This window comes from Gouania willdenowi, chromosome 15, assembly GCF_900634775.1.
Source record: "Gouania willdenowi chromosome 15, fGouWil2.1, whole genome shotgun sequence".
Classification (NCBI taxonomy): domain Eukaryota; kingdom Metazoa; phylum Chordata; class Actinopteri; order Blenniiformes; family Gobiesocidae; genus Gouania; species Gouania willdenowi.
In genome coordinates, this window is record NC_041058.1 from 10343016 (window position 1) to 10363912 (window position 20897).

General features: G+C 39.9%; 1 protein-coding gene across 1 annotated transcript; it reads left to right on the forward strand.

The window, feature by feature from the left end:
- Nucleotides 1-2673: 2673 nt before the first annotated feature.
- klf5a (Kruppel like factor 5a) lies at nucleotides 2674-13354 on the forward strand. Its single transcript, XM_028467962.1, has 4 exons — nucleotides 2674-3065; nucleotides 3887-5036; nucleotides 6746-6805; nucleotides 11191-13354. The coding sequence occupies exons 1-4, from the start codon at nucleotides 2895-2897 to the stop codon at nucleotides 11367-11369; spliced, it is 1560 nt and encodes a 519-aa protein (XP_028323763.1). The 5' UTR covers nucleotides 2674-2894; the 3' UTR covers nucleotides 11370-13354.
- Nucleotides 13355-20897: the final 7543 nt, after the last annotated feature.

Here is a 20897-nt window from a genome sequence, read left to right on the forward strand (position 1 = left end):
TCTATTTATATAAGAGAGGCCTGGGCAATATGTCGAGGTTCAAGATATATCAAGATTTTTATTTTATTATTCTTTTATAACTGATTTTGTATTAAAATACTCGATTTAGGAGTTGCTGATTTTGTTACAGCATGAAAAGCACAGGTAGATGGATTGCTGAGCGCATCCTAACCCTAAACAAGCCACACTACAGAACTCACTCACACGTGCTGTCCCTTATAGGAGAAAAACCCAAAAGCGACACAAAAATATTGAGATTTGTACCATGTATCTCCATTTTGAGAAAAAATATTGAGATATGACTTTTGGTCCACATCGCCCAGTGCTATCATACGATTTAATCTTCAAGTTTTTCATTAATATGCCATTTGGGTTGCAGGTGCTAAAGTATAAGGTCACTGAGTTTTCATGCATTCACTTTTTTCATTTATGTGGACTCCCATTAGGCAATACGTGACTAAAGATAAACCTAAAATGTAGTGCAGCAAACTAAAAAAATGCCATTTTATATTTCTTTTTCTTTAATACCATCATCAGTTTCTGTTGGTACACTTGAGGTACAATTTTAGAGATTTTGTAGAATTATGGGGAGGTTTATGAACACATCAGCCAATTATACAAAACAAGCTCTAATGATCATCAATTTCACCTTTATGTTCAAACACAGTTATTAACAGAACAAATGGCTCAGAGACTCAAATCTGGGTGAGAAAAAAAACTTACAAACTCTGCTACAAAGGTGAGGCTGTGAAAGAGGCCCATGACACGAGGGGGTTATGCTGAATCAGTAATGGAAACCTAGTACAGTAGATGAAGTATATTACACTTTTAAATCAGTCATTTTAGAACAAGCAGAAACTATGTCCATAACTGTTTATGGTTAACTTAGGAAAAAGAAATAACACTTGGTTTTATGAATAACTTAATTTACAGGGTTTTTTTTTATGGTGCCTAAATTATTTGCACAGTTTGTATTCATCCCCCACTACACACTGTGGCTACTAAACATAAGAAATGTGCAAATCAAACCCATTTTATTTAAATAAAGACTCATTCTGATTAAAAAAAAAAGTATCCTTGGGTAGTGAGACTTAAGATTTTGGAAAATCGTGATCAAGTTGAATAAACTAAATGCACAGTCCACACTGTCTTCAGCATTTAATGAAACCTAAATTGCAGCCGTGTTTAAAATGCACCTTGATAGACAGGTACGGTATAATTCCTGAAGTCAGTTGCCACTCAATGATTGCCAAGGAAATAAAATAAATGCCAAACATGAATTACGAAAAGGAACAAGGTAACCTAATTTCAACAATACAGGTAATACTGACTTATGCACCATAATGATCTCCAGTAGAAAGGTCAATGGATACAAGATACATATACAGTATACAATGATACTAGATCACTATTTCAATTCCTCATTGTACCTGTCAGTTTTTGAAGTACCTTTTGGCAAAACTTGGAATTCTTAAGCTGCTCTTGTCGTATGACTCACTCACATGGCAGTTGTCTCAATTGTATGAATATATGTGACTTGTAATAACTTGTGTCATACCTATTGATCAATGCTTTCCAGCTTGTTTTCGAAGAGAAATCTTCTCCTGGCTGGATTAAAGCATCACAGATATTCCAAGTCTAGGGCTGGGTAAAAATAAAAATTGTTTAATTGATTTAAATCGATTTTCCACTGAATAGCCCATTATCAATCCATGAAATAGTAAAATCTGTGGCCTCAATTCTGAATGTAAACATTAGAATTTTAATTCTGCATTTAGTTTTTACTATTTACAGCAATGGTTCTCAGACAATCTAAAATTGGTGCTATGACTGAAATATCCATAATCAAATCAAAAATCAAAATAAATCATGAATCACATTGATTAGGGAATATTAAATATTAACCCATACTCAGCCATAGATACAAGTGGTTATTGTGGCTTTGATATTAGCCAAATGTTGCATTTTTATTCTCTTTTGAGAAGTTAGTTTAATACTTTTTCCTCACTCTTGATCATAAAAAAAGAAAAAAACTTTGGGTTTGTTTATGATAGAATAGCCATTTTGTGTAACATGAAGTGTAGTTGGGTTGAGAAGGGCAAATCCAGCCACAAAGACTTTCTGACACCTTCGGAGCATCCGATTTGGCCCGCAGGAGAAATTGAAAAATGACAGAGAAAACATGAATCATTGTGTAAATCACCAAATAATACAGTTGTAAATTGTTGTTGAAAAAACTCAATTTTTTTTCCAAAATCCTGCAATTTTTCTCAAATTATTCCACAAAATCTCCCTGAATTAAATAAAAAATTGGTCAAAAAAAATTAATCAATCAAAGGACATTTAAGTATCTGTCATTTATTGCTTTGATATTGTTGATGTCTTTCATACTTTGTCTAATTTTTAACTGGAAAGGCAAACTTGGGGACATTAATGTTGAAATTGGTCATAGATAGACAAGTTTGAGAGTTTCGAGTTTTAAAAAAAATCGTTTTAAATAATAATTTTTAAAAACTACATAAATATAAACAAAACTGCTGTTTCATATGTAGTTGGAGTCCTGTGGTTCTCTGTCGGTAGCTCGTGTGGATGGGGCGCAGGGCGGTGCCCGGTTGAATGAACGATCAAAGCGCCTCTGGAGGCGGGGTGGGCGGCGCCTGCTCTGTATTTACACCGGAGCTGCTCCGCCCTACGTCGGGGACGTAGAAATCTGTCTGCGGGGCCGGAGGGATGAAACAAGTGGAAGGAGATGAAGCCGACACGCACGATTTAACCCTTCACACAGCACCTGAGCTCCACTCCCTGCTCGGTTACGCGGCAGCATCCCCCGGTCCTCCCTGCGTTAAGAGGCCCGAGCGAGGCGCGGAGAACACGGCGCTGCGTCTGGAGCTTTGATGGCTGCGGCTCTGACGATGAGCGGCGGCGGCGTGCAGCAGCAGGACGAGCCCTTCTACGCGTTGCAGAAGGCGGCCGTGGCGGGCGGCTTCTCCCTGATGGAGGACTCGGCGATTTTCGGTTTGGACTGCAAGATTACCGACAAGGCGGAGCAGAACGACTACGCACAGGTAAACTGGCACTTTTCGGCTGTGTTTCAGAGAATGGGCGTGGCAGATTATATATTCTAAAATGAAATTAAATTCTATTTTACTAAATATATTCTATAGTGATTAAAGGTGAATCTATATTTGCGCTGTCTTTGATAAACTGGCTCTGAGTCCAAGTGCATTCAGCGCATATTTGATATGCCAGCCACTGCCAGTTGTTGACCAGTTGGTCTCACCATCATAGCACGCTGACAACAACTGACTCCAGCATCGGACAGTGGGCTCCCAGTTACTCTGTCCCCAGCTCACATGCAGGGAAGCTGTGCAGATAGCAGCTGGTGGTGGTAGTACCAGGAGCCTCAAATAGCATGGAGCCCATCCCCAGCCACACTACCTCTGCTGCTGCTGCTGCTGCATGGGTGTTTCCCCCCATTCCCTTTCATGTTGCTGCTTCATCCTCTGCTGCAGGGCTGCTCTAACACCCCCAAATTCACAAGACTCACCATATTAAGCAGATATTTAATTAAACTTTGTAAAACTGTTGAAGCAGATCAAGGCAAACTTCTAATGGGATGTATTATTATTTCCACCCTTCCTAAACATGGCCTGATCAGATCATACACCGCTGGCCTCTCAGCGGCTGGGTTTCTGAGTTCAGCCTTGCAGGCGGAGAGGGAATGTTGCAACCACCTATTGATGACTACTTGATAAATGTTTTCGTGATGACTGTCCTGTGAAATTTTATAATCGCTCAGGAGAAGAGGAGCTCGGTGGGAAAAGTTTGCTAACAGACTTTTAATTTTGCTGGTGTTTATTTTCATTTTCTGTTTGTTCATCCTCAGGCAAAGTGTGAGATGGACCGATATCTTTCCCCTCAGCAGCTTCCCCTTCAGAATCAGAAGCCTCACAGAGATGGCTCGTCTGCTGTGGATCACTTCTTCACCGACGATCCATCCGGAGCTCCGTACACCCTCAACATGAACCTGTACCTCCCCGACGTCGGCTACCTGAGGATGGGCTTGTCGTCGCAGGCGCGGCCCCCTCAGCATCAGAACAACGTCAGTCTCCTTCAGATCAAAACAGAATCTCCCTCATCATGTTTCTCACACTCCAACCTTCAGCACCACTGCCCCAACACAACACCCACCCGTAGGTGTTCCACATCCGCCCACGGCCCTGGTGCCCTCGCCATGGACATGTCATTAACCGGGTTACCAGACTTCACCAGTGTTTTCAACCAGTCTGAGGGAAACCATGTGAGTGGTGACTCTGAGGTGTTTGTGAAGCAGGAAATGTCTTCACCGTACGAGTCTCTTCATCATCACCACCACGACAACAGCAGCTCCCTGTTTCAGCTGCTAAACTCCAGTTTGGATCATCACCATAGCAACGGGATGGAGGTTCAACATCAGCATCACCATCACCATCACCATCATCAGCAGCAGCAACCGCAGCAGCAGCTACATCAACAAACCCCATCTACGACCGCACTCCACTCACCTTTCCAAGACATGCCCATAGCCTCCTCTGCATCTCAAACAGAGCTCACTGCCAAGCCTGCCTACTGCGGGCTGAGTGGGGAGGTGTACCCCCATCACCACCCCCAGGCAAACCCACATTTCCTCCAGCAGCAGCCTCAGCAGCAGGTGCCCTACCTGCCGCCTTCCCCGCCCAGTTCAGAACCCGGCAGCCCCGACAGGCAGAAGGAGCTGCTCCACACCATGTCCCCCCCTCCTTCGTACGCAGCCACCATCGCCTCTAAGCTGGCAGGGAGCACCCCTGTACTCGGGCCTGGACCAGGACCCGGCAGCTTAGCCCTTCCCGTCAGCGCAGGTCCAACATCAGTCACCGGTACAACCACTGTTCATCCCCAGACCTCTGCTGTGACCCAGGCCCCAACGCCAGCACAGAACACCGCCGCCTCCGTACGCTACAACCGCAGGAACAACCCCGATTTAGAAAAACGGCGGATCCATCACTGTGACTACCCAGGTTAGGAGATTGTGTCCTGTGCTGTACCCTCTTATTTATATAAACCAGGCCGTGCTATCCTTTAAAAGGTCAGCTTTATTTTAAGACACCACATAAATTATAGGGGTGTGCATTGCCATGAAACTGACGATGCCATACGATTCATGATTTGCGTGTAATTATACGATATATCCAGATGATAAACACTCCGATATATATTGCTATATCAATAATTACAAAGTTCATCTTTACAAGTACAAAATGGTATTAAATACAATTTATTTCATTTTTTTTAAACTTGTGAAAACGAGTAAATGGTAACTAACTGTAATCAAGTATCAATATAAAAAACAAGTGGTATGTTTATCAAACTGTCAAATTACATTTTTCCAAAAAGTTTAACTTTCGCTTTTACAACAGATTCTCTTTCTGTTAAGTTCTTAAATTCCCCCCAAAAATAATAGTATCCACATACATCTATAAAAGTGCCCAGTATGTTTTATAAGAAATAAAGTGCAATCAACTTCCAAGCTAAAATGCATTGAGGATGGATGTAGTTTAACCAGGTTTAATGTGGTTCAATGACACCCATTGACCGGGCGTTCACGTGCTATGCACGTGTTAGCGCAATTACATGGGTTTTTTGTTAAAAAAAAAAATCATTAAAAGAAACCCAATTTGAAATATTTTTTTAATCGATACCATAATCACACCCTGAAATATAGCGATATATTTTTTCTTATACCGTTAATAACTATATACATTTTTAGTACCCAGAAATTGCATGTTAGGTCCTAAACCTGTTATATGCTCTATGGCCACAATCAAGAACAGGCTGTCCTGGGATCACCACTGGTTGGCAGCCTATAGTGCCTCACAATGAATGAGCAGCTTTAAAATGTGCTTTGCATTTATTATCGTAGCTCAAATAGCTGTGGCGTTTAGGTCATCGAGGCATGTGCTCTCACAGACTCTCACACTAGGTCCTGGCATTAAAGCCATCACTGGTATTATTGTGGAATGAACCGCAGTGCGTGCGTGGGTTTGCTAATTAGATAGAAGTTCACCTTGACTCGTTTGATCTCTATTTTTCCCCCACACACACACATACAGTTGCTCACCATTACATTTGAGATGGCTTGCTTGTATCTAAGTATTTTTTTTCTTCTCCGTCTTCTGGCTCTCTCCCACACAGCAAGAAGATGATGTGCAGCTACTTGTAGGACATGTAATGTCAACTAGCCTGTGGCAGCATGTAAAATAGGCTTAAGCTGATCCTCCTGCTGCATGTTAGCACCTGTTTGACTTCTTTAAAGTCAGATGAAGCAGATTCATCATATCCACAAAACCACTTTTCACCCAAGTGTGTATTAGTCACACCATGACAGCTGTTGGCAGTTTAATCACGGCTGCATGTGAAATTTTAGCATTTCTCTCCGCATTAAAGCTTCAGAACATATTTCCCATTAACAAATTATTGTGAATTTATTTTCATAATACATGAAAATATAAAGGCTCGCGTGTGATCAGTAGTCAGTTTCCAACCGTGAAAACGTTTTTAAACAACCTTTAATGAGTTTCTGTAAAGCAAATATTTACCTTTTTTTTACTGCATGAAGCTTCTGTTTTTAATTAGCCTTCATTTCCCCACATACCGCTGCTGGAAATGTTGTGTACACATGTTTTTGATGCATGCAATTCATCCTCCTGTTTGTGCTGTTTGTTCTCAGGCTGCAAGAAGGTTTACACTAAGTCGTCGCATCTGAAAGCTCACCTCAGGACTCACACCGGTAAGATCTCCCCCTTTACTCACCTTTTTGTTTACAAGAAAAATATGAAACTGTCCACGGGATTTGGATTTCAGTAGCTGCCCTGGCACTGTGTTGCTAGGCAGAGTGTTGTGTTCTTGGCATGTGTGTGTAAATGTATCCTGGCCTGTTCCCCATCCTCCATGCCCAATATACGATTCCATCAAAACAGGTGGAAGTGACACACTTCTGCCAGGGGACGACTTTCAGACTGTGGTCAGTGTGAGACATGTGGGGATTCTGTGACCTCAGCAGCAATAGCTTAAATACTTTAATATAGTTTCACTATGGTCGAGGTTTATCTGAACAGATGAGGAAGTGGCAATTTATTAGTTTGGACTGCAAGTTCCTGATTATAGGTGAAATGCACTGTGCGATAAATAAACTACATTTATTAGAGAACTATTCTCTTAATTATTCATACCAGCCATCTCAACTACTTCTGCTTTTACTCTTTACTAGAGGTGTGCATTGCTATGAATCTTACAATACCATTCATGATTTACACGTCACAAATGCAATAAATCCCAACACTATATTGTGATAAAAATAATTACAAATTACACGTTCAAAATGGTATGAAATACAGTTTATTTCATTTTTTTAAAAACTAACGAGAACAAGTAAATTGTAACTGAAATTCAAGCACCAATATCAAAAACAAGCGCTATGTTTGTCAAACTGTCAAATTACATTTTTCAAAAAAGTTTAACTTTTGCTTTTACAACCTATTCTGATTCCGTTAAAGATGATATCCGGAGAATGAAAAGAGAAAATTAAAAAGCGAACGTCTCGATGTCCCTCCCTAAACAGCTCCACTTCCTCCCCCTGCCTCTGCCAATCTACCAGAAGCCACGCCTCTACTTTTGTGCGTGGAACAATGTTTAACACACCAACACACGTGTAGTGATGTTTTTCACTAATAAAACATTTATTGGTAATTTGATTAAAACATGTTTATTACTTGTCCATGAGAAATGTTGCCAAATCAGGATCCGTTCGTAATCCTTTTAAAAGCAGCTCAGAGATACATTTTGTTGCGGTCACAAAGACGTTTATCCGCAAGCTTTGTACCCGGACTTTTCTTTAGTTTTTTAGTAGAAGCTTTGAGTTTCAGAGCGCTCCTCCATGATGCTATGCTACTCAGAGTGATACCTGTTTGCTGTTGTGACGCGCGGCCTCGTTTTCGTGCCGTTTATGCACACGCATTCACTTTGATTGACAGAGTCCGCTACAGGAAGTCGAAGCCTATTGGCTCGGCGATCACGGCGCGATTTGCAATTTGTATAGGGGTCTGTAGGATGAAGGCGGGACTTATATACAGTACATTGATGTATATGAATGACCACTGACAGTAGACCATCGTAAAAGACTAGTTAGGTATTTTTTCGCATTTCAAAAGAATGATACATAAACATAGATTTACTCTGGCTTTCGGTTTTTAAATTCTTAATAAAAAAAAGTTACGACATACATCTATAAAGTGCTCAGTATGTTTTATGAAAATAAAGTGCAATCAACCTTTAAGTGAGTAGTTTAACAAGGTTTTATGTGGTTCACTGATGGGGCGTTTACGTGCTATGCATATTTTAGAGCAATTACATTTTTGATTAAAAAATCTATTTGGACATTTTTTGGATCGATACGATAATTGTGTGGTGAAATATTGTGATATATTGCCGAATCAATTTTTTTCTTACACCCGTACTCTTTACAAATAGATTTGTATATAAACTGTAATACGGATGGTGTAGTGTACCGTCTAAAATCCACAACATTTTGCACTTTGATTTCTTTCCTCCTGTATTCCCCCCCCTTTTTTTGTTCTTATTCCATACTCGACTCCACATGTTGCTTTTATTTCCCTAATACCAAAGTCAACAAACAGGTGCTCAGGTGTAGGGCCCCACCTCACTCCAGCTAACATAACAAAGCTTGTGATATCGACCCACTCCACGCTCATCTATACACACAAACACACTCCAAGCTTTCATTTTTCCCCAGAATTTGTTGCACTTGCCAGTTCAGGACATGGTTGTGGGTGTGCGGGCCTCGCGTTTCACTATTGGGAACATGACACGACAATTAGATCTGGCGTCATTCGTGCTGCAGGCTGATTGCAGTTATGACAGACCACAAGATGAGACCAACACGACACGTAAAAAGCTTGTGTAGCATCAGTGAATGTATCCTTTATCGTCCTATTAGTTCTTTTTCTCTATCCTGTCGTTTTCTTCTCCCAATTTTTTTTTTAAACCATCCTTCCACCTTCAACCCACCCCGGTCGCCTCCTGCCTCCTTTTCTTTCCCTCGGCCTGCGTCTGTTATTCAGCTGCTTGAATGCACACTTATGCACTCATGCGTGCACACACACACACACGCGCAAAACACTCTTCCACACACACACCTGTCAGTAATCTGTATGAGATGATTCCTAATGCGTTTTTGGCCCCAGTGGGAGTTCCCACTCTAATCTCCATCAACATCCATTACCCTGATTGTTTGTGTCTCTCCTCTCTCTCTCTCCGTGTGTGTGTGTGTGTGTGTGTGTGTGTGTGTGTGTGTGTGTGTGTGTGTGTGTGTGTGTGTGTGTGTGTGTGTGTGTGTGTGTGTGTGTGTGTGTGTGTGTGTGTGTGTGTGTGTGTGTGTGTGTGTGTGAACCCCCCCCCCCCCAAGTCTCTTTCACATCTTTTCATTGTCAGTCGTGTTGAGTCAGGTGTGTGTAACGATGGCAAGTCTGTGGTGAATCCTCCAACAGCTTGGCTGTGATTGTTAGAAGAACGCTGCAGAGCGTGTTTACAGAGTCTGATGCTCACGTAAGGAACAACACATACATATTTTCTTTGGCTAATTATGCAGAGCAGCGCAAATAGTGTAGCTGTGGTTTCTTATGTCCAGATTTAATGTGACCTTTCTCCCAAAGTGCAGAGATTTGTTGTTTTTTGTTTGTTTTGCAGCAATCCTAAAACATAAATTCAGTTTTGTCCTGAGTATTAGCCTCAGGCTAATTAATTACTGAATACTGTAAATTGCACAAACATACTATCTGCATATCTTACATTCTTTTCGATAACATGTGTCAAGTCAAACTCGAGGGTCGAGGGCCAACTCCGGCCCTTTAGAGCATCAAAATCGGCCCGCACGAGAAAGCAAAAATAATGGAAAAAAACATGAAACATTATCAACTAGTTCAGCTGTAGGTATCTTAGCCCATCCAGATACAAAAATGCAATTAAAATCCACAATATTTGCAGAGCTCAGTATTCCAGTTCTTATAACATTTTTTGTTTATGTCAAATGGTTGAAAGAACAAAAAAATTTTCAAAAATCTGGCAAATGTTCCTCAAATTATTCCACAACATTTCCTCAAAACCAGGTAAATTTAAGTGAAAATCCTGCAGGGACTGACATACTCACATACTTAATCATTTATATATCATGTATACGTGAAAGTGCAAACCAGGGCACATTAATGTGGAAAGTCCTCTTTTTACCGCCTAGAATCTGTGGCCCCTGAGCTAAAATGAGTTTGATACTCCTGTTTTAGATCAGTCAGACAGGGAATATGTAAGAGTTTGTAGGAAACATACGATTCTGTTGTATAAAGAATCAAAATGTGTTACATTTAATCTTATGTCACCTCATTTTAAAAACAGGCTGCAAAAATATACAAAATAAAAAGTTGGAATGGGAATCTACTTGGAACTATGACGTCCCTCACCGTAAATACACTGTTCTTTTAAGGGACATTTTTTCAGTTTAATTAAAAACGCAGATAGTCTCGTCTGACGTTGGTTTCGGTGCAAAGGGATATGATTACAGATAAATACACAGTTTTTATAAATGCTCCTTTTGGTTGTACAAGCACAAAGAGCCGTGTGCACACGCTCAGTGGAGCACTTCTCAAGGTGAGAAGCCACACCAGTTTTTTGGTTGGAGCGCCTGGGGGCCACCTGCTGATCCTCTGCTGGAATGACAGAGTGACAGACAAACACGTTGCATCCATCAAAGACAAAATACCCAACAGCAAAGTACAGTTGCCGTGAGAAAACCTGCGCTTGTTTGAATGCCTGATGAATGCCTGTGAGCGACACTGTTGTGATTGTGTATGTTGTCAGACAACTGGTGTTTTCAGTACGGCCAGTTTTCCCTGTTTCTCCACCCATCTGTAATGAATCATGTAAGCTAGGGTGTTAGCGTTCGTTGTTTTTTCTTCATCTTCATAATCATCACAGTCAGTCGTCAGTAGTATCAGTGTTTGCGGTTTGAGCGCGTTCAGTTCACACAGCATCTTGAGGCTGAGAAAGAAACCCTCTGTTTGCTTTGTTCTTAGTTTAACATATGCTCTGTGTTTTTCTGTGCTGCAGGTGAGAAGCCGTACAGGTGCACGTGGGACAGCTGCGACTGGCGTTTCGCCCGCTCCGACGAGCTAACGCGCCACTACCGGAAACACACGGGAGCGAAGCCCTTTCAGTGCTCCGTGTGCTCGCGCTCCTTCTCCCGCTCCGACCATCTCGCCCTGCACATGAAGAGGCACCAGAACTAGCAACACTTGCACACACACACACACACACACACAAATGTACAAGCACTATCTTCGACACATTAAGCGCTCGCTGTCATTTTCTTCCACAGTCGTTACGACCTGCCCGACACTGAGCTATAGCGTGCGTTTGAAAAGTGCACGGTGCTCTGTGAAACACACACACAGAATGGGGACAGTTTGACGAGTGTAAAGTAGCAGGACAGCTGCCAGGTCAGGTGACACATCTGGTGTTGTCTTTTAAATATTCTGTCATTTGTAGACTTCTTTTTTTTTTCCTTTTTGAACAAAAAGTAACACAAAGGTAGCTCTAAATCATGTTTCCAGTCCTTTTGGACTCCTGTGTCTTTTTTTCTAACAAAGAAAATTGATTCGTTTTTATATTTTTCAACTTTTTGTTTGCTAAACTAGTCAAGCCAAATATTTGTTTACCCATTGGTTTGTTAGTTTGTCTTTAAATAACTGGAATAACCCAGATTTTTATTGTATTATTTTTGAACCAAACTCTTAGTTTTGCACTAGAATTGGTTATCCAAAGCAATGACCTGCGTTTCTCACTTACCACTGGATCGATTATCATCACTACTTTACTTGAACACCACACAAATCATCACTGTTGAGATATTAAAAATTGAAGGCATTGAGACTCTGGAGACGAAGGGAGAAAGAAAAGATAAGCAGAGGAAACGTTAGAGATGCATGTAGGGAAGAGAGAGAGAGAGAGAGAGAGAGAGGGTTTTAGAGAGGGGAGCGATGAAGAAACAAAAGGTGGATGGATGGTAAAGAGCAGCAATTAGCTGATGAATTATTCAGGTTGGGTTTTGATGGATGTGCTACTCGAGTAATGTGTGTGCACTGTGCAGTGCTCTCCCAAAAAAACCAAAAAAAAAAAACCATCTGAGCGTTTTTTTTTTTTAATGCACAATCCAGACTTAAGCATTTGGTTTGCAATCTTTTCGCCAAAGTTTCATTTTCATCATCATTAACACCTTATTAAGTGCCTCCTTCAGTCTGATTGGTGTACGTTATGGTCATGTGGTCTAGGAGCTGTGATTGGGCGTAGAATAGATAGTAATTTTACAAACACACATGGTGCTGATTTTATTTAGTTGAACAATAGGACTCATCCCAGACTTTTTTTTTTTTTTTTTTTTAAGTACATTTCTTTCTACCACTAGGTTAGACATCTCACTGTAACATATGGAACTATATTATATTAGTCTCATTCAAACACTTCACTCACATTCTGGTTAGTTTGAACTCGGCTGATTGGTCAAATATGGGCACACGTTTGATAAAAAGGTTCCATAGAATGTGAGTTTTTAATCCATTTAATGACTATTGAGGTTAAACATCAATGTTCTGCTTCAAGCACTTGCAATAACATCCAAAACTAAATATTCTTAGAAACAAAAACTCTGCAGGAGAGTTTTGATCGAAGGACAAAAAGTGAACCTTACATTTTAATGTCTTCGCCTGCGTGTCCATTTGATGGTGCCGTTCAACTGCACCTTTTAATTGTACTTGTTTGTTCATTGCAGATAGCATTGAGATAATTATAGCACTGTAATGTATCATGGTAAATCTGACTATTTATTTGATTGTGTAGTGATGGGGGTTGTATCAGATCAACCGTCTTTCTCCCCAGCAAAAAAAAATGCCTTAATGTAAATATATGCACTGTAAATACATGTTGTTTGTTTTCCTCTTTTCTTATCATTTTGTAAACAATAGGGCAAAAAAGAGGAAAAAAGCCCTGAATCCAAAAAAACAATTGAGCCTCTTTTTTTTTTTTTTTTTTTTTTTTTTTTTTAAAAAAGGTAATATTTTTTTCTTAAAGCTACTTTGATGCTCTTGTTTTATATATTGTCCATCCAACAACTTCTTTTGTAGATTTGTTTTTCTTCCATGTTAAACGTTCCAAAGACAAAAGTTGTTTTTTCTTCAACTGAGTGAAGCCTCGATAATAAAGTCAAATGACACTTTTACACATGTGCACACGTGACTTTAATGCTATATCTCACTACATGTTGCAGTGGCGCTGCTGGTAATACATTCTCCTTATGTGAGAGCGCTTTGCCTGCAGGACATTATGACAAGCCTCGTCAAGGCCTGAGTAAAACTAATGGGTCATAACCACACTTAATCTTTTCAGATCTAAATAGGGTTTTCTGTGAAAGTACAGATCCTCCGTGCCAGGAGGCCATTTTTGTTAAAACGCACAGTTTAAGATGGAGATGATAACGAGAAAAGAGGCAAGTAACCTGCAGCTCCCTCGCTGATGATCAACAAACACTAAGTCCTTTGATATTCCAGCAAAAGACAATGGACAAGAAAATAAATTTCTGACTCCACCACTCAGACCAGAGGGGAATCCCACTGCATTGAAATGGACACACAAACACACTCACGCACCATATGTTCTTGGTTTAAGTCATAGATATGACCCGTGGTCTCTGTTCTAATCCACCTCAGATGTCAGAAAACGAGGAGGTGGAGGGATAGAGAGAGAGAGTGAAAGACGCAGAACAACCTAAACAAAAGGATCTCTTGGGGGAACCAATCAACCACTTCCGTCCTCCTACATCTTCTCTCCTTCTCCTCCTCCGCTCCTCTTATTTAATTTCATTTCTGCTCTGTCTTTTCATGCACCGTATCCCCTGCTCGTCCCCGGCGGAGGAGCTTGTATGAAAGTCCAGGGGCGCTGCTCCACGGGTCAGAGTGGAGACTGTTCTCATAACCTGCTCCACTCCTCATGCTTTTCCTTAAAAGAGAAACCATGCACCTTTTATCCCACATGTCCACATTACTCCAGTTTTTCCCTCAACCCAAAACTCCTTATTGAGTCAGTTTAACTTATTTTCTAGGAATATTTGATAATTCCAGCAAGTTTATTTTGTCTTCTTTTTTGTTAAGGTTTCATTTACTCAGAGAAGGTTTTTCAGGAAATGTAGAAATGTCCGGAAAACAAAACCTTAACACTGTGGTTCTCAAAGTATTTTGGCAGTGGCTATCTGTATCTGTACGGTTGCCATATCAGTATACCGACATTCTACCCGTATGCAGCGCCCCTCATTGGCCAGTTTAGGTCATGTGACTAAGACTAAACCTAACCCTAAAAATTGTTGCGATATAGGGTTACAACCTAACCCTAACCTTGGTACGTTTACCGTATCAGTAAACGCACCAATAGCATCGGGGGTTGTCCGTACGACAACCGTACTAATAGACACTCAACTTTTTTGGCTCAAGTACGCCCTTTCTTTTATTTCTGAATGCAAGTCCCCCCTTTATCCGGCTACAACATTTTGCTTAGAAAACTATTTAATAATAACTGCAGATCATAATGATGGAGTGAACGAGTGAAAACACATTGTAAAGAATCTCATTTTGTAAATAAGTGGAAGAAACAGTATTTAGTGCAGTGGTTCCCAACCTTTTGTTGCACTGTGACCCCATTTTGATATCAATAATTTCTGGCAACACCATATACATTTTTTTCTTGAATTTGTTTTTGATCATGTTTGAGCTCAGATACATATATATACTGCATTTTTGTTGAACTAGATTCATAAAGGGAAAGTATAGAAATTTGTTTAAAATTTTGAAAAAAAAAAGAAGAATTTACAAATTTCAAAACCTGTTTAAATTTTTCAGAAATTTCAGGTGACCCCATATGGGGTTTCAACCCCAAGGTTGAAAAACACTTATTTTTGGCTCCTGAATAGATTTATTTCTATAGTTTTTATCAATACCAGTCATCTCACGCCTGGGGTGGAACCAAGACTTTTTTTTTCCACTCTCTCTCTCTTTCAAGTACCCCCTGTAGCGCCATTGCACACCCCAAAGAGGTACACGTACCCCCATTTGAGAAACCCTGCCTTATTATATAAGAATATTTGATTCTTTCTCATGCCTTACCGATGCTACAAAACATCTAAAAACATCGATTTACAGGTTTTTTCTGAACTTGTGAAGTTTAAAATAAACAGGGATGACACACACACACATACACACACACACACACAGTGGCGATGAGTGAGTGGGTGCTACCGGTTCATGTTTTGGATCAACTAAATTAATGTCACACATCTGGAATCAGGCCCCTGCCCGCTCCACCCACTGCTGTGCATGCGTTGGTGTGATTCCCAGTTTTCCCTTTGTGTGCGTCTGTACGTGTGCGTGCGTGCGTGTGTGTGTGTTTGTGTGAGCACATGTTGGTGTAATGTTTCCAGTTCTCCTCTGCTTGGAACGGACCACCCACTCAGAGGACCAACAGAAGGACCGTGGGGAGCACAGATAGACACAGACGCGCACACATGTACGCGACTCCATCCAAAACCAACTCTTCCACCGATATTCTCAGAATAGAACATGTTGTTGTCAGAGATTGAAGAGATACCACCACAGCTGAGCTGCAAAGCAAAGCAATACAAAGCAAAGCAGGGAGGGGGGAATAGTGAAAAATATCAGCGATTAGATCCTTGTCACATCCCATTGTGTTCTCTGTGCAGACAGGACATGCCTGTTTGAGCCGACTGACGGTTAGAACAACTCATTCCTTTGTCAAAGCTCTACCCTCAGGTATCGCTGTTAAACTACTTTGTAAAGAGCCAGAGGGAAACCTCTGTTTAACTACAAAGAAAATACAATAGTTATCTACATGTAGAAACAGGGAGGCCATGTTTTGATTTCTAGTAAAGAAAACACTGAATGATACTTGAAGGACACTAAACGCTACAGATAAAATGGCCGAAAATTCGAAACAAAATTTTCAGTTTGGATTGGAAGGTGAAATTCAGGTGCTATATTATCTCTGACAAACAAGAAAGTGATATTTTCAACACCGTTGGTTACTTTTGAAAACGGTTTTCGAAAGTATATTGGTCGCCATGTTTGTGTGTACGATAGTGTCCTTCATTTTTGATGAATCCACTTCAATTTTTTTCTGTGAATAGATTTTTGGGCACAGATGAGATCATTCAATGTTGGTGAAGGTAGATTCAAGATCAAGGTCACAAAAAATATCACAATTCCCCTATCTTTAGCACGGGGCAAAATTTCTAAAATTCATATCTGCGTCAGATCTTCATCGATTCGTTCAAGATTTTGCAGGATGATGCAAGGCTATGACATGCAACATCTGACCAAACATGATCCAGATCAGAAATTCTTATACAGTCTAAATAAGTTTTCATTTCATTCAAATTTGGGGTTGTGTGACCTCTATCAAAATGTTGAGTTTTCTTTTGGATCCGATCCAGAATGTGGATTTGGCAGCAGGTTGAAGTTTGTAGATATTGCCAGGATATCCTCATTCCACTAAAGTCTATCACGAGATACAGTTTGGTAAAGATCTGGATCCTGATCCAGGTTTGAGAGTTAAAAAAACCATGTTAAATCTCCACCATCTTCGATAGTCATTTCTACTGTAGTTTGTGAATTAATGGCTGTGAAATCTGGTTTGAGAACAGTTCCGACATTAACCTACAACAAAAGTTCAAGTGTTTGTCATACCATCTGCAGCTTTTGACACGTGAAATTGGGCGTTTTTGAAAGTCTGCGCTGAACGAGTGCTTTCATTTGTTTGTTCGTCTGTCAGCAGGATTACATCACAAGTACTTAAAGGTAGGGTAGGTGATTTTCAAAAGCTAGCACGATTTTAAATGTAGCTTCCCCAATGGCTCCGCCTTTACTCCCCTGGCCCCTCCCCTCATTGCTTGTGTTATGTAGAAACGTTGTCTCATGTCTCATTCAGCAGTAAGTAAACAATAAACTTTACCATCATATACGTTAAAAAACGTGATCAAAAACTCTGTTTTAACTGTCAGCAGTGACGCGCTTAACATGGGCCCTTTAAGCAAGAAGACCTGCTCTAAGCTCCACCCCCTCCCATATGCTCCCGTCCGAAGCCACACTCCAACAAGCTTGAATGCAAGGGGAAACGAAAGCCGATTTTGCCATTTCGGCACATTTTTGAGTGTGCACATGGGAAGGAGGGGTGTGGGCAAGACCAGACATGAAGACCTGATTGGTTCTTTTCATTTTTGACCAAATGGCAAGGATTGGTCAGGACGCTTCAGTGTGCTATAGAGGTCTAATTCTTTGCGTTCCTTTTTATCGTGCATGCGAGGGGTCGAGAACGAGCAGGGAGACCGGGAGACGTGATTGGTTAAAAAAAAAGGTTCATTTTTTTCCATTGGTCGAAGTTATTACAGATTTAGAGCTGCTACAGTTGATGGATTCTCTTGGTTCTGTTTCAGAGCACATAAGATCCTAATTTCTATCAGGACATAAAGACAATTTCACCCAAAAACTTAAAAAGTGTAACTGGAGAAAATCGCCTACCCTAGCTTTAACACATTTTGACAATTTTAACCAAAACAGACCTTACACCATGGAGGATTCCATTACATTTTGGAGGGGATCCGGATCATTATACTGATTCTGGATCAGTTTTCTTATCTCTCATCATTGGCAAAATTTCAAAAATTCGTGTCTCGATTTGTAATTGACTGATCTTTATGAAATTTGGCTCAGTTATCTCGGGTTGGTTGCTCAATTACTTCACCGAGTTTCATATGGATCAGATCTAGATTGCACATTTAATCACGATTTTTTTAAAAACATGGAGGTACCAATAAATTTCGACCTCTTGTTTCATTATTAATGAGGTTAGAAATGTCTACATGCCTTTAAAGTGTGAATGATCATGGTACCATGATGATAATCACTGATCTAGATAAATGCCGATATCTGGCAAACAGAAGATTTGGCACTTGGTGCAGATTTTTGTGCCTAGTGCTCTCGTTTAAAATGCTTTGACGTGCAAATACCTCAATGGCAATTCTCAGTGGGACAAAAGATGAGATAGAAAAGTAGAGATGTGTAAAATTCAACTATTCTACACATCTGTTTGATACAGCTGGATTTGTGACAAAAAATGTGCTCTCTTTTTAAAACCAAACTGGACAAATTCATACATATGTTTCATATTAGCTTTCTACAAGGGGTGTTGAAAAAAATCGATTCGGCGATATATCGCGATATTACATCACGCAATTCTTGGATTGATTCAAAATGCATCCACATCAATTTTTATTTATTTATTTATTTTGCCGAGCTGGTCAACATGCTGGACATTGGGCATGTTGACCAGCTTGTGTTTTTTTCAATAAAATCTAAAAAGAAAGTAAGTAACTTTCTGCATTTATTTGTTGTTCTAGGCATATACCTCGGTTAAGTTGCACTAAAGTCATGTTGCACTAAAGTCAAAGTTGGTTTCAAAGCCACAGGCAGATTGTATGTTATTTTTTATTTTAAATTGTTGGCACATGGCATGTTAAAGCCAATGTTTTGAGTGTAAAATATGCCAATAAAATATATTTTATACATAAAGTTCTCATGAAGGTGTACACATTAACAAATTAGTTGTTTCTTAAGTCATATATAAATAAAAAAAATTGCAATAATCGCCTTATACTTTAATATCGGGATATCTTGTATCGTATCGTGACCTATGTATCGGGATATGAATCGTATCGCCAAATGCCTAGCAATACACACCCCTACTTTCTGCCAATATCCCGATTTGTTATCCAACACTTGATTTCTCATAATAACCGACCCTGATATATACATAGATCCCCTCCTTACATTACATACGTATATCATCATCTGTGCAAAATAAGAAAACTAATTCAACCAACATAAATGAAAAAGTGCCATATTTATTCAAAACAGCAGCACATATCGCTTTTTTAATATTAGTGGAAAAACTGATATTGATGTAAATCAATACTAGATTTTATGGTAAATATTGGTCAATGTTATTGGTAAAAAATCTCCCATCTCTACAAATTAATAAATCAATATAACATTAAATGTAGAGTAATTCATAGCAGTTAATGTTTGGTATGACACTTAAAAATAAGACTTTATCCTCATCCTTGTGCATAACGCTAACGTTAACCTTAAACCACGTAGCTCTAGATTGGTTGATGTTTGGGAGTTGTATCATTGTATCAAGCAGGTATAGAATATGATGAAATGCTGTGATTAACTGGTGCCCTGTCCAGGGTGTACAGGCTGTGACCAACACAACAAGGGATGTGAGGAGATGTGGATCTGGGGCATGCTCTGTCAAAAACATTCTTGCTTATGTGAACCCTGTTGGGGCCACATTGGCAAAAAAAAAAAAAAAAAAACACCTACATTAATGGCAGATGTATCCAACATGTGTTGTGGAGCCTGGGCAGAAATTCAATGGACGACTTAAAAAATGCACATTTTTGTGTCTGAAAGTGTAAAGCCTTTTTAAATGTAAAGGGCATGCCTGCAGAATAGGAAATGTAGCCGTTAAATGCGTTAAAGTAATCCAAATCCATCATCTTAATTCATATAACTGAATGAATAAATCAAGGAACAGTTTATTTACATTTGACAGGTTTGTGTTCAGAGACACCAAGGTTAGCATTGCTGCTTTTCAGCTCCAAGGTTTTAGATTTGTTGGTTCAGGCCTTGGTTGAGCTCCACTGTGTGTGGGAGTTCCCTTTAGGTGCTGCTCTGGGCTGGAGGGAATGAAAGGAAGAATATTTGTGTGCATGGATTTAACTGTAAAAGTTCTGTTCAGACAGGTAAACCCACGAGGGGGTAACCAAAAGCACATGATGGTCATAAAAAGTCACTTATTACTTTGTAGGTGGAAGGAAATGAAGACCAAATATGGTGCTTTCCTGCTGTTGAAGACTTTTTAGTGCTATGCCATTCATTCACTTATATTTGCTTCTAATTGGAGGATTGAATAAAAGGAGTAATTAGCCTTTTGCAATATGAGACCAAAGATCATCATTGATCCCACACGTCCCAGGTTCCTCTGTAGATGAACCACACAGGAAAGCATTGTAAAACCGTAAGTGCCTGGGGGCTGCTCTTAAATTTCTATCATTTTTTTACGGGGCCTTTGTGTCACAGTCTATTTTTAGTGGAGGCCAGCTGCTGAGCCTCTGATTACAAACTGATGTTCGATACGTTTTCCTGAATCCAATACAGCTCTGAATTTTGGGAGAAAAAGAAAATTTGACTTGACTTTCAAACAGAGATGCACTTCAAAATAATGAGTGACATTAAACCAATTTCACTGTGATAAAGTGTTGGCGAGAACACTTTTCTTAAATTGCTAAATAAGCCTTTCCAAACAAAGATTGTGTGTAAATGGCTGACCATCCTCACGGTAGTCGTTGAACCTATTGTTATCTTGCTTTGTTATCTTCTTTGTCATCTTTTTCAGAAGAAATCCTACTACAATAACCAAATTTTTCACAAATGTCCAGCCCCCTGCCAGATCACCATAGCTGCAAAAACTGACCATTAGTCCTAAAGGTGGCGCTACAGCAAGCCTCTACATGCTAAAGATTCGCAACTTTCACCAAAATGTTTGCCTCAATACTAAAACTTTTATACATTTGAATTAACTGCAAATTATAAAGTCCATCAGTTTGTTTTTTTCAAAAATTGTAAAACGTGTTAAAC